The sequence below is a fragment of the Malaclemys terrapin genome, chromosome 13, assembly GCF_027887155.1.
Source record: "Malaclemys terrapin pileata isolate rMalTer1 chromosome 13, rMalTer1.hap1, whole genome shotgun sequence".
NCBI lineage: Eukaryota > Metazoa > Chordata > Testudines > Emydidae > Malaclemys > Malaclemys terrapin.
In genome coordinates this window covers 14,005,250-14,019,743 of record NC_071517.1, presented here as the reverse complement: position 1 = coordinate 14,019,743, position 14,494 = coordinate 14,005,250, and the positions used below count along the sequence as shown (strand labels likewise).

The following is a 14,494-nucleotide window of genomic DNA, read 5'->3' as shown; positions in this document are numbered from 1 at the left end:
TTGGCTTTGGAGGGGGGCAGGTGGGCAGGAGATGCTTTTGCCTTTAAAAAAAAAAAAAAAAAAAGAGTACATGTGTCACCTCTACCGGCCCTGGGAGGGGCAGGTTATGGAGGTGCAAATTCAGACTGGGGGTGTTTGGTGCCCTGGTCAGAAACTTAAGTATCTCCTGCTCCACAACTCTCCCCCTGCAAGGCCCTGCTGTGCCCACCCTGTTGGCTGCTGGCCCCTTACACTCAATCCAGCCACTGAAGCCAATGTAGTTTATCAGTGCCGCTACTTTATCACCCAGAGGAGTGGCTGTTGAGCAACGCCAGCCAGTCCCCTGGACCACTTCCCCCCCCCCCACACTGAATTTGCACCTCCATAACCTGCCCCTCCCAGGGCCAGTGGAGGTGACACATACTTTTTCTTTTTTTTAAACGAATACATTTTTGGGCGAGATTTGAACTCAGTGAGATTCATTTTGCTGGCAATGCCTGTAAAATTGGCAAGAAGAGGCTCCCTGATGAGATAGGCTTCGCTCAGTGGCTCTCATTGGTTTGGCTGGAGGGAAAGCTCCCTTTTGGCTTACTTGGGAGAGCTGCTGCTTCAGGGCCTAGGGTCTCGGCTGCAGTCCTGTGCAGGTTGCATGGCCAGTGAAACCTCTGGATGGGGGAATGCATTCATTCGGTTAGCCCCCTTCCACTTGGCAGGCACAGCCAACAGCATGTAACCAGCCTTGTAAGTGGACGCTTCTTCAAAATAGTAGTATGGCTGTTCCCTTCCTTCGAAAACTTATATGTGATCACCAGGGAATGACAGGAGCCATTGGCTGAGAAACTGCACCATAAGCTAAAAAACATCCCTTTATCCTGGGGGCTTCAATTGTTGGTGGAGGAACCTAGAGACTGTTGCTGTTGTCTTCATTACCAGACCCGCGGAAACAGGGTTCTAGGGAGTTCTGGCAAGCTAAGCAGGGTTGGCCCAGGTCATGACTTGGAGGGGAACCCTCCTCTGGTGATTCACAGGGGGATGCTCCTTTCCCTGATGTGGCTATGCTAGATGGGGCTGATTTTGTGAAATGGCTTGTGCAGTGGCTCACCCACCTGATGGCTTAGTGCATCTGCACGAGGACATTTTCCTGACAGATCCATTTCAGCACCTCCTCCGGGCACCTTATCGCCATGGTTGTCCCAGTGCATTCAGAGACTCCTGAAGCACCAGTCCCGTCATTCTCCGGAACTGTGGTTGGGAAGAAGGGGCTTTGGGGTGACTTCCAAGCATGAGGCACTGCATTCTGAGGGGAGGGGCTAAACCAGGATAGCTGCAAGAGTCGGGGGATGCCGCTCATGCTGTGGAGAAACCAGTGCAGATTGCACTGGTTCAGCTGGGCCTACAGGAGGAACCTTCTCCTTGGCGTTGAAGACAGATGGTACAGCAAATGGTCCTAAAACGCCAAGGATGGCAGTGACATGGTGTTGCAAACTCCAGGTGTTCCAGCCAGTGGTCAGGAGAGGATGAATGTCCCAGTGTGAGGAGGCATGTACCATTCCCCTGTGTCGGAACTGAATCCCAGTTTGGGGCTTGAGGTCCCCTCTTCATAGGAGATGTAAGAGGGGAGGAAGGTCCTGCCAATTACTGCAATTAAAGATTCCATAGCACTTGCCTTGTAAGAGTAAGAGTCTGGCCAAGTTCCAGTTGAAATCATTGTATTCTGCTGACCTCAATTTCCCCCTGCAGTCAGAACTGGAGAGGGTATTCTCAGTCAGAGTCTGTCCTTGGCTTTTAAGCAGCTGCTACGTTCCAGCCTAGCCCTGGATGCATTTCAGCAGTGGGTGAGTTAATTCCTGTGTTTGTGTCAATCTACCCACCTTTATCATCTCAGTCAGGGTGCTAGCTGTGGGGTGGTGGGAACATTTGCCACTTTAGGGCTCCATCCTGCAAGGTGCTGAGCACTTTGGACCCTATCCAGCAAAGCACTTCAGCGCATTCAGCAGGTGAACAGTCTGTTTAAAGTCAATACTTAACCCACCTGCATAAGTACTTTGCTGGATTGGGATTAGAGTGCTTGGCACGTTCCGGCATTGCCAATCAGGATGTTGGCTTTGGGGAGGATGCTGGAGCAACAAGGAGGGGTCTGCTACCAGCTCAGGCAGGGTATCAGCCATGGAGGGAGAGAGAGGACTCCTTCCACTGCAGCCAGCCCACAGGATGGAGGGGACTTCGACCATCTGTGGGGCTGCTAATGGTTGAGCCATGATGAGAAGTTGATTATGTGTTAGTGATGTGTCAGGTGCAAACCAATCTGATCAGCAGCTGTGAGGACAAAGTGCTCCCTAAAGTATATTTAAATGTCCTTGAGGAGAAATTAAAGGGGCAAATCACTGTTTTTAAGAAAGGCTTTTTCCTCGGCTCAGGTAGTTGATGCCATATTCCCTATGAATTATTTATTGCAGGACTAAAAATACCTGAAAATTCACAGCAAGAGTGTAAGAGATTCTTCCTCCTCCAGCCCAGGCGGGTGGGTGGGGAGACTGGGTGGGTGGTGTGCTAGGCTGGGGTCAACTATCTGTTTTCCTGTGGCAATGAGTGTAACGGTGAACCCTAGAACTGTGGGAGAGTCCTAGGTTTCCATAGCCAGGTATTAAGGCATCACTTTGTTCCTGCCGTTCCCTCCGCCTAACCCTTAAACCTCAGCTGTTACTGAGCCGTGTGGGTTATCTGGAGAGGGTTTGGGGATTCAGTCCAGTCCTGGCCTGAATACGAGCAGATGCTGGAGAGAGTTGAGTGGGTGAGTTGGTTCTCCTGCTGGATTTGACCTAAACTTCTCTTCGAGGACAGAAAGCAGATTTGAGGCAAACTGCTGTTCTCCTGTTCTCCATTGGCTCCCTAGCAAGGAGAAAACTGCAGGGCCTTCCCCCCCCAGTCACTGGATGGGGGTAATCAATGATCCAGCAGTGCTCACATTGTGCCCATCACTCTAGTCTAAGGACAGAATCACTGGCTTCCCTGTCTGGTCTCGCTGCCAGGCTGTGAGATTGGGCCACGCATTAGTGTTGCTTCTTGACACAGGACCTTACGCTTATTGGCAACAGCACACCAGGTTCCCCTGCTAGGTGGGGAGGATGGGGCTGTGACTGTACAGGTTGCTGCAGGGGTCACTGTCCTGCTAATGCTTAAAGCCGACCTGGCTTCTCATTCCCAGAGGAGATTCAGGAGAGTCCAAGGGGGCGAGACCTTTTGCATGTTATTCTGTAAGAGCCGGAGATGAGCCCTGCTCTAGCCTGTGGTGAGAGAACGAAGATGAAATATAGTATTTGTGTTATTGTAGGGCCTAGGAGCCAGGCCTGGCCCAAGACCCTGTTGTACTAGGTGCTGGACAAACACAGAACAAAGACCGTCCTTGCCAGAGCTGACAATCTTGACCAACAGCTGGTGCAGCAGGGGTGCAATTCAATAAGTGCCTCTGTTAAAGATGGCTCCTCCTCTGCTAGAAACCTTCCAGTTGGGCTTTAATTATATTAGCTATTGTAATTATGTGGAGCAATTCTACAAACCCGAATCCTCCCAGCCATCCTCTGTAACTTGACTCATGCCCCTTAACTGGAGGGAGAAAGTGTATTTACATAGTCCAGAGGTGGCGCAGAAGTTAAGTGACTTGCCCAAGGCTGCAGAGGGAGCCAGTGTCAGAACTAGGAGTAGAACTTGGGCAGTCCTGTCTTCTAGGCCTGTACTGCAGGCTCCGCTTCCCACCTTTTTTAACAATGAAACAAAGCAGGGATGGAGTGCGAAAGGAGAGGAGTAAAAGCATGAGGAAAGGGAAGGGCCTGGGATGTGAAACAGTGTGTGCAGCCCAGCAGGCTGCAGGTCCCCTGGTGGGAGGTGCTCCTCCCTGCAAAGATGCGTTGGGAATTACAGCTTTTAATTACAATTGGCATTTCCAAGACTCCTGCTGGCAGCCAACATCTTGCTGCAAAAGTGACACCAGCGTTTGTGTCAGTAGCAGGGTGGGAGGCTGGTGTCAACGTGTAAAGGAGCCTCCCTCTTGCTCCGTTCCTGCTCTTAACATCAGAAGACGGTCAAAGATCTCCTTTCATTACTCAACCATTAACGATCCTCTCTGGATTGGTCAGTCGGCATTGCATGTGGAAGGGAAAGGTTCAGTGGGGCAGCCTTGCACTTAAAGCATAGCGCACAGGGGTTTGGGTTCTGTCCCTGACCTGCTGGGTGACCTGAGGCAAGTCAATCCATTACCATGTGCCTCAGTTTCCCCTTTGTGCGAGGAGGATGATATTACTGACTGACTTTGCAGTGGAGGGTGAGAGTCTTTGCTAAGGTTTGCAAAGCATTTTGACGTCTTCTGATGGAAAGTGCTACAGGAAGGCAAAGACAGACTGGAAGCTCTTTGAGCCAGGAACTGTGTTTTGTTCCGTGTTTGTACAGTGCCTAGCACAGTGGGGTCCTAGGCTCTACCATAATCTAAATAACGCAGTGACATAATTGGATCCAAACACCCCAATGTGTCGGGGGAGGGGAGGACATCTGGCATCTAGATCCAAATGTAAACTTTGCACATGGGCCCAACCATGTGCTAACCCTCCCTGGTTAGCTGAGTCACTAGCTGGCGTCTGTTGTTTCTATCAGGGTGGGGCCTTCGGGTCACAGGCCCAGTTGGGATGGGCACAATACACCCACATATTGCAAAGACAGTGCCTGCCCCAAGAGCTCAGTCCCCCACATGGGGCCACTTCTCAGCAGGATGCACCAGGGAACACCTGTCGGCGTGGGAGCAGGAGACTGTTTTGGACAGTGCAGCTAGAGGCCGGATGCCTGCTGTGTTGCCCCATGAGAGGGGGCAGAAAGCTCAGCAAGGATCTCTCCAGCCATCCTGCTGGGGTTGCAGCGTGGGAGTCTCTGCTCCCCCCCCCCAGCCCAGGACGAGCTGTGGGGCCAGACCCCAAACCCTGTGGCTCCCCTGGGATCCACATGGGTATGAGGGGTAAAGGGTGGGAAGAGAGGGGTTAATGGAGATGGCACTGGAGATCCAGAGCCCCTCAACTGCTCCCCTGCAGTGCAGCTGCATTGGCACCATGCTGCCTTTGGGACCCCCATTAAGCCGTGATTCCCTGCCACAGAGGGTGTATGTAATGTAGCCTCCAGCCAGGGAATTTCCACTCTGAGCACTATGGGGCTGATGTGGAAAATGATGCACATCCCTCTCCCCACAAAGCCAGCCTTCTCCTCCCCTGGTGCGATTCCTGGACCCCCAGAGTACCTTCCTCAGAGTCTGGTGAAGGATGGGCTGGTGAGTGGGGAAGTGCTGCTGCAGGTGTGTTTGAAGCTCCTTGCTGTTTGAGAGGTAGATCTAGGCATGGAACCTGGAGGCATAATTGGGGCCTTCAGTGACTTAGGACCCAACCCTGTTTCCATTGCAAACCATGTGGCTTCATTGGGAACAGAACTAGGCCCTTATAAGCTAAGCTGTTGCCTAGAATTATTGTTCTATATCAGATGGAAACCCAAGAGCAGCTCCATACGTTCTGCGTGCACATCTCCTATTAACTTCACCCTGGAACTGCTTGGAGGGGTGGGGGAAGCTGCCATCACTCAGAGGTCTCCCCACACTAAGACTGCCAGTTGTAAGAATCTTTGCAGGTTTGGCTGTGTGATTCATGGGTGGAGGGGAAGGATACTGTGGAGCAAGGGACCAAGGTAAATAGTGCATCAGAATCAGAGAAGACTCTGAACAAAAGCCCCAGAGCTGACGAGCCCCAAGGAGGCAGGTTCAGATTTTGATCTCTTTTGACTCAGCCTTGTTTCTCGTGGAGCCCTGGGAACTTAATGGATAAGGCACTGGCCTCCTGAGCTGAGGATTGTGGGTTCTAGCCCTATGTAGGGTGGAAGATGCTTGTAATCCCTCTTGTTTCAGTGCATAAAATGACTTAAGTGACTGGGGTTAGAAGAAACTTCCCTTCTGGACAGGCTATTTTATAATTCCCCACTTTGGAATTTCTTCCTCAAAAGGATCTGGCTACTGTCAGACAGGGTACTGCATCAGGCTGACCACTGGCCGGATCTGGTGCCAATCAAAACCTATTTGGCAAATAATAATGAAACCAACATACACAGGGCAGGAAGGGAAGAGGCAGTCCCTGCCAGACATCAATGGGCCCTTAGAGCCAAGGATGGCTAGTTTTGGGGGAGGGATACTTAGCTTCCTGTCCTCACCGATAAGTTCCCTAGGTTTAGCCCATGTGTCCAGCTTCCAGCTGAGCTGAAGTTCACGGGAATTAGAATCTCCCTGAACTTTGCAGGGCTTTGTCACATGTCGTCGTTTTGTGGGATTAGCTGCCTAAACCTCTGCCTTCTCCAAAATACTTACAGCTCATTTTCTTCCCCTCAAATGTTTAAATATTTTATTATTACCCTGGGTACTTAATCTTTGAGTTGATGGAACTGAAGGTGCCTATCAGCCTGTGAAATACATTTCTTTTTTTAAATTTAAAACGGCAGGCAAGCAGTTCTCTGGTAACTGACAGCCCAGGGATGGCGGGAGCTGGGGATGGGGAGGGAATGGGAAAGTGGAGACAATATTGCTGCTCAAGATCATTTAAAATAATATAAAAACGTTCGAGGGCGCCTGGAGCCTGAGTTGCTGAGGAACAAAGGGCACCAGGAGGAAAGGATGGAGACAAGGAGAACTGTGCTTTTATTTAACCCCTTCACCTCTGAATTCTCTAACCACATGCAAAATGTACCACAGGGGTGTGTGTATGTGTGTCTGTCTGTCTGTCGGGGGGCTAACGTAGTCTATTGTCTGACTGAAATATGAAACTCATTCCACCCAGGTGGGCTCTGATGTATTGATCTAGCAAGGAAGCGGGGGGGATCAGATGATTATAAAATCCAGCAAGGAGAGAGAGCTGCAGGAGGATCGGGCACTGAATGGGGAGTCCTTGACTTCCGCCAAGTCCCTTCCCCTCTTTGTGCCTCCGTTTCCCTCTCTACAAGATGGAGATGATGACGGTTCCTGCTCAGCTTTGCAAGGTGCGTTAAGAGCCACCCGTGAAAAGCTACAGAAGTGCTAAGTGTTCCTGCATACCATCGCTGAGACTGCAATGCTCTAGATAGGAATAGCATAGAGTAGAAGATCAGAGAGAGCTTTCAGGAGGCCTGTTCCATACAAGGGACATGGGGACTGTGAGGCTGTAACGAGTGTGACTGTGTGCTGCATATATGGCACCAGTCCAACTGCACACCTAGCATTAGGGCTAAAAATTGGGGGGGTTGAGCTCCCCAAACTCAGACCTCTGCCATGTCAGCTAACGGGGCTGGAGGCTGCAGGCCTGCCTCCCCAGCCCAGCAAGGATTCACACCATGCCCAGAGGCTGTTCAGGCCCTTTTGCCCAACAGTCTTCAGTGAACCCCAGTTCCACGTAAATCCAACAGTTGCTTTTCCCCAGAGCCAGTGGTTTCCTTGCCACAGCCTCCCTGCTCCTCCAGGCAACCTGCCTGAGAACCGTCCTGCTCCAGGGCCTGTCACAGGGCAAACCTTCTTTCTCCCTGCAGCTCTCTCCCCCAACTGGCCTCCTTGTTGGCTTTTATAATCATCTGATCCCCAGCTGATCAGTTTCAGCTGGGAGGTAGCTGATCCATCACAGGTGAGACTGGGCCCAACTTCCCCTTAAAGGGCCAGCCACCCTGTGACAGGTATCATCGCTTAGCTCAGAGTAATACAGTGCTAGAGTTTTTATACTCTCTGTGGGTGTCACAGTTCAGGGCAACTGCACCTGTATTCCTCCTCCATGGCCCACTAAGGGCACCCACTGTAGGCTCCTGGCTCCTCAGCCATCACCTCTCTTGGTCGGAGATCCGCATTTCTCTCCCTCCTGACCAGGGGCTTTTCAAGGCTGCACTGTTCCATGTCTACACTGTGATATTCCCAGCAAGCCAGACTGCCTAAACAGGCCAGCGTCTGCGCTGTGCTTTCTCTCCAGAGGCTATGCCTAATGTATTGCCTGCAGTTATAAATTACCACACAGCTCTTTGTAAGCAAGCACATTTATTCTTAAGGTGAAAGCATTATAGAAAAAACATATTCGAAACAATAGAAGAACTTACACATATGGTAAAAAGCTTAGCAGAGGTCACCCCAATTCCAACCTAGAGCAGGTGTCAGTCCTTCAACTCCCCAACTTGGTTTTCCCCATGGAAGTTTATGACTGTCTCAGATTCAGAACCAGGCTGGACAGTTCATCTGTTTCTTCTACAACTCAGGCCTTTGATCTCGTCTCCAGGAACAGGTAATCTACAGACAGTGATCCACTCCTCAGGGCATAGCTTTAAAAGACATCACTAGAGATGGGGGAATTTGCAGTAATGTCTCCCTGGGCATTCCCCAAGAAATCCACTTCATGCTTATTAGCCCAAAAGTCCATTCTCGTCTGGCACATTTTCAGTGTAATCTTTTGGACTCCCGGGCCTCACCTCACATCTCCCCCAGAGAGGTCACATGCAGTCCTGGCCCACAATAATACACAAGCTTTGCAATTAATACAATGGACCCCAAAGACAGTTAAGCTTAAATCAATAAGTTTTCCCAAGGATATGCCGGAAATTGCCCTATCTGTCATAGTGGGCTTCTAATCTGATCTTCCACTCAATCTAGTATGGGGAGAGGAAGCCCCAGCACCGTGTGAGGCTAAGGGCACCATTCTCCTGCCAGCAGTGTCAGCAAGTGTGGAACGTGCCGTAGAGACCCGCAGTGCAGATGAAAGAGCTGTTGGATGGATCGGCTGGGAGAATGTTGACTTTAAATCTTTGAAGTGATTGTCAGGTGTACAAAGAGCCAGGCAATGTAGCCTCCAACTCTTTGCATCTTCTGCCTCTTTGTCCACCCCCTCTTCATGTGTGATAAAACAAAGCTATGAAAAACTGGGGAAGTAAAAGGAAATAAAAAAGGAATTTCACAGCAATAGTAGCTTACAGAGCAGCTAGGGAGCTTGCACCCAGAGTGAAAGGAGCAAGCAAACACTAGAGCTATGGGGTGGGGGGTAGGCTGGAGGGAGCGGTGGGGGGGGCACTGGGAGATTGGACCGGGGGGGAGCCGTGGTAAGGTAGGGGCACTGGGATGGGTTGGGGGTTGGGCTAGGAGCAGTGGGAAGGGGGTCATTGAATATCAGGGATCTGATCATCCCATACATTCTGCATGCACCCGTCCTATTGACTTCAGCCAGTGTGTGGGAGGGCATTGACCCACCGTTGATGGGAAGGCATCGGTTGTTGGCCTTGAGTGACACCCTTTCCCAACCCCAGGAGCTGGGCTGACAGGCTTTCTCAGGAGCTGCTTCCACCCCCTATGGCTGGATGGTGCCCAAAGAGGGGCATTTGAAGGAGTGCGGTGTGACTGACTTGCTGAGTCTCTGCTTGGCTTTGGCGTGCGGGGTGCAGAGCATGCCAAGCAGGGAGGGGCTGGAAACCTCCCTGCTGAGGATACACTCAGCCCAATGCATGGGGCTTCAGCCTTTCATCTCCTCCGAGCGCTCGTCAGAGCCGCGAGATGGACGCCCCGTGGGTCAGCTCAAGAAAAGTGCCCCACAGCCAGGAATGCTTCAAGCCAAGTCCAGGCCCCTGGCTTTGACATTTCTGAACAGAAGAATCCAGAACTTCCTGAGCTTGGAGCTGCCCCTCGAAGGCTGAGCGTGGGGCTGATGTGCGGAGGAGAGCTGGCCTGCAGGAGTGTGGGTAACTCATGGAGCACAGGATCCCAGGTGCTAGCCGTGTTCCTAGCCCTCTTGCCAGGGCTTCTGCTGGCAGGCCCCTCTCTCCCTGTTACCAGGCTCTAAGCCCCTCTCCTGCTAAGTTCTTGTTCTTTCTCCCTGCTCCCTCTCCGGGCCTCCCACCCCCTCCGCATTCAGGTCTGTCTGTTGCCCATTCCCACCCTGGTTTCTGTTTGCTTTGGGTTTCAGGGACTCGGTGGTGGACATGGGCAGAGCTCTGACGCACACTCTGGTACTGTCCATGGTGCTGGGCTGTTCAGCTGTCATAATGGATCTCCTGCTGCCAAGCCCTGGGGAGCCAGTGGTAAACGTGGCCGTGGTATTCGGGGGCTCCTCATACCCTCTCCACATCCGCAGCCGTCTGACTCACCAGAGCTTCCTGGACTTACCTCTGGAGATCCACCCGGTCACGGTGATTGTGAACGACACCAACCCCAGCACCCTCCTGACCCAGATCTGCAACATCCTCGCCAGCACCAAGATCCACGGCATCGTCTTTGAGGACAACATCGGCACAGAGGCTGTGGCACAGATCCTGGACTTCATATCCTCCCAGACCCAAGTCCCCATCATCAGCATCAGCGGGGGCTCTGCCGTGGTCCTGACCCCCAAGGTGAAATCTCTTTGTTGGTTATTTCTGGATACGGTGAGCGGGAGGAGGAGGGGGAATTAGGGAGACTCATGAAATCCTCTAACTATATAGGCCCAAATCCCCAGCTGGTGTAAACAAGCACCGCTCCATAGAAGTCAACCAATCTGTGTCAGTTGACATCAGCTGGGGATCTGGCCCTGATGTGCGTATATAAATTTCCAATCATTTTATTTTCAGGAAAGAACAAATCACTACAATGTTGTCTAAAGTGTCTGCAATGCTCAATAGGCAAGGAGCTATCTGGTGATGGGGAACTCTTTGCCAGAGGATGTTGTGAAGGCCAAGACTATAACATACGCCTCTACCCCGATATAACGCGACCCGATATAATACAAATTCGGATATAAAGCGGTAAAGCAGTGCCCCGGGGGGAGGGGGCTGTGCACTCCGGCAGATCAAAGCAAGTTCGATATAACGCGGTTTCACCTATAACGCGGTAAGATTGTTTGGCTCCCGAGGACAGCGTTATATCGGGGTAGAGGTGTAGTTCAAAAAAAGAACTAGATAAGTTCAAGGAGGATAGGGCCACTAAAGGCTATTAGCCAGGATGATAGAGGGATGGTGTCCCTAAATTCTATTTGCCAGAAGCTGGGAATGGGTGACTTGGGGTGGATCACTTGATGATTATCTGTTCTGTTCATTCCCTCTGGGGCACCTGGAATTGGCCACTGTCGGAAAACAGGATTGTAGGCTAGATGGACCTGTGGTCTGACCCAGTATGGCCGTTCTTATGTATTTTAAGACACAAGAAATGCAGACCAGAGTTTGAATGCATGGGGAAGCAGGAGAGTGTCATGGTGATTGTAAGAGAAGATCTATTATTATTATCAGTTTCTGGTAGTGCCCTCTATGAGCAAGGTGCTCTTCAAACATTCAGAAAGAATGGTCCTGGCTCCGATTAGCTCACAATCTAGGGCAGGGATCGGCAACCTTTGGTACGCGGCCTGTCAGGGAAATCCGCTGGCGAGCCGGGATGGTTTGTTTACCTGCAGCGTCCGCAGGTTCGGCCGATCGCAGCTCCCACTGGCTGCGGTTCGCTATTCCAGGCCCATGGGGGCTGCAGGAAGCGGCATGGGCCGAGGGATGTGCTGGACACCACCGCAACAGAGACTGTGAGGACATTGGAGGGGTTTGTTAAACACGGTTCTGAGAACTCCTTCAGTGGCTGTGTATGTGGCGGCCTCTCGGAATGTAACTCACGCAGTGCAGACAAAGTAGGCCCAGCAAGGCAAGCTTGGAGCCTGGCGATAGTAGCAGATGAAACTCCTCTCACTCAAAGTGGGGAAGTCGGGGCCAACCCTGCCCACACCGAGTGAGGGGGCTCCACTGAACTAGTGCAGCTTTCCTTTAGGACACTGGTGCTGAGAAATGGTCACTGAGCCCCACAGAAGTGTCTCAGGATCAGGCCCTACAGTCCCCTCTTTCGGGTTTTGTATAAGTAATGACACCCCCTTGGCCTGCCATGGGTGTCAACAGGGTTTAAATCTGGGAACTTCAGCACTAAAACATGAATCTCCCTCACCTGAACTAAAGGAGGAACTCAATTAGCTGGCAGCAGTAGTAGGCTGGTATCCTCTTTGGGTGTGTCGTATCGTCTATGGGTACATCTACACTGCAGCTAGGAGATGTAACTCCTTGCTCAGGTAGAGGTCTATGTGCTATTTCTGATCGAGCTGCCTGAGCACAGTCCTGAGACCCTATGCATGTCTCCAGGTGACGAGTCCGAGCCACCACCTGTGCAGGTGTGGCCATGCCGCTACTTTTGGCTAGCTTGATCAGAGCTTGTGTGTGTATGTCCACACGACTGGGCGCTACAGCTCCAGCAGCAGTGTAGACATAGGCTATGTGGAGAGGGCCCAAGAGGGATACACATCGTGTGTTATGTGTGGTTAGGGGAGTGTGCTGAGAAGGCAGAGTTCATTGGAGGTGTAAGGAGAAGAGCTGGGGAGAGGGAACCGAGGTTCTGAGTGACACACAAGCTGGTAGGAGATGGGAAATGGAAGGTGCTGAGTGGAGCTGAGTGAAAACACAGCCATCCCTTGACCCTGCTGGTGTATCTCTGCGCCCTGGGGAGCCAGGGGAGGGCAGGACAGTCCCAGGGACTGGTCCCTGAAGCTCTCCTGCCAAGATCCTGGTCCTGCAAGTGCTGAGCACACACTGCTGACTCCAGTGGGAGTTAAAGGTGCCCAGCACCTCGCAGGATGTGGTCCTAAGTCACCACAGTCCACACAAAGGCTCCCAAGACAGATGGTGTCCCCGCCAGGCCCATTGGGATTCAGCTCAGGCTGGTGAGGATGGAATCCAGCCCCATGTTTCATGCCAGCAGCGGTTGTGTCTTAAATCACCAGCCCAAGCTGGCTGAACATGCATTGCCTAGGCTGCTGCAGGGCGCTGCGATTTCTTACAGGTGGACTGCATGCTGGGTAATTATTTTTAGCTTGTTTGCCCATCGCTGGGTGTCAGACGCTGTTACTGTCATCTGCTTGCAGGGAAATGTGTAAAGATTTCCCTGAGCCTGGTTCACTGCAAATGCGATCATGTTTGTTTGTGGAAGTTTGATGCCAGGTTCTCACGGGCAGTTTATGTAATCAGCAAATCTTTAAGAGCCAATAAAAAATACATCATCGTCCCATCGAAGAGTTGAGGGAGGAGGAAGAGCTTGAGAAGAGACTGTGCCCAAGTGCTTCTTTATGGGAAACACTGTACATTATGGGTCCTAGCCTGGCCTGCCCAGAAGCAATGTCTAAAATCCAGATCTTGAGCCCCTTCACCAGCCACAGTGAGCTTGAAGTTTGGTATTAACATGCCCAGCTCCATCTGGGAGAGATCTACAAGCTAACTCAGGAGAGGCAGCAAAGAGCGGCCAGAACCCCTGACTGGAGGAAGTGGCACTATGATGCAGGGCCTTAGAGGCGGAGAATAGGTTTGGGGGAGGGGGGTTAGGGCACATAGGAAGAATGCCCCCCAGGCTGTTTTTAGTGTGGGAGATCACGACGATATAGCTGTGTTTTTATTTGGGACAAAAGACAACCCAGTCCAGTTCTCAGCACTGGCTCTGTTACTCATGCAGCCAGGACATGGGGTGTTGCAGAAGGAGGGGCTCAGCTCTTCGGACAGGGATGTGTAGGTCCCCTAACGCTGACATTTGGTTTTAAGGAGCTGTACTGACAGCGTATGAATGGAGTCCCATCTAATCCTCTTCGTCATGGACCCAATTTCCAAACCTTCCATGGCCCTGCTCCAAACAGTCTCCTGTACCTTATCTCTATCTCCTAGGGTGACCAGATAGTAAATGTGAAAAATCGGGATAGGGTGGGGGGTAATTGGCACCTATATAAGAAAAAGCCCCAAATATCAGGACTGTCCCTATAAAATCGGGACATCTGTTCACCCTACTATCACCTCTCTTCCCTCCACTCTTCATAGCACCAGCCTCTCTGCTCCACTGCATGCAATCTGGCCGCTCTTGGTGCAATAGTCTCCTTCAAGGGTCCTTCCATGTCAAACAGCCTCCTTGCATCTCTCTGCCTCGTCTGATCTTCAACTGATTTCACAACTCCCCGGTGAAACCCCTTTCTCTGCCGGCTGCACCTCTGAGCTCCCCTCTGCTCATGTTTATCATACCCATGTAAGTCTGGAAGGCGTGTTGGGATGCAGTTTGTGTGAACGTCATCTCTGTGCAAAACCAGGCCCTGATCCTGCTAGCCCTCTGCGAGTGGACTTCTCTTTGACTTCAGTTAGAGTTCTGTGCATGGAGAGTTTGCAGGATTTCCCCCCTAGAAATGCATTGTACTAAGTGGGAAACACAGAACCCTAGAGCTGGTCTTGATCTATTCTAACCCTTCACATGTATTTTTTTTTAGCAGTTTGGAATCTCTTTTTGGGCCTGATGTTCAAAAGGGCCTTAGCCTGTTTTCCATTTCTGTGGGTGCAGATTTGTGCCTGCAGATCATACTGCCTGAAATTTTGTACCAGGACCAAATGACCCTGTTTGCATGTGTAGCTACCTGACTTATGGGTGCCATCAGAAAGCTTTGTGTGTGTAACTTGCACCTGCAGTACATTGTGGTGCAAATTTATGCCC

General features: G+C 51.4%; 1 protein-coding gene across 1 annotated transcript in view; it reads left to right on the top strand.

The window, feature by feature from the left end:
* The window catches only part of GRIN2C (glutamate ionotropic receptor NMDA type subunit 2C), a 46,753-nt gene that overhangs the window by 3,473 nt on the left and 28,786 nt on the right, over positions 1 to 14,494 (top strand). Inside the window, exon 2 of the mRNA XM_054047492.1 lies at positions 9,948 to 10,371. Within this exon, the coding sequence (XP_053903467.1) occupies positions 9,964 to 10,371 (408 nt within the window). The 5' untranslated portion in view covers positions 9,948 to 9,963. The remainder of the gene's footprint in view (positions 1 to 9,947; positions 10,372 to 14,494) is intronic.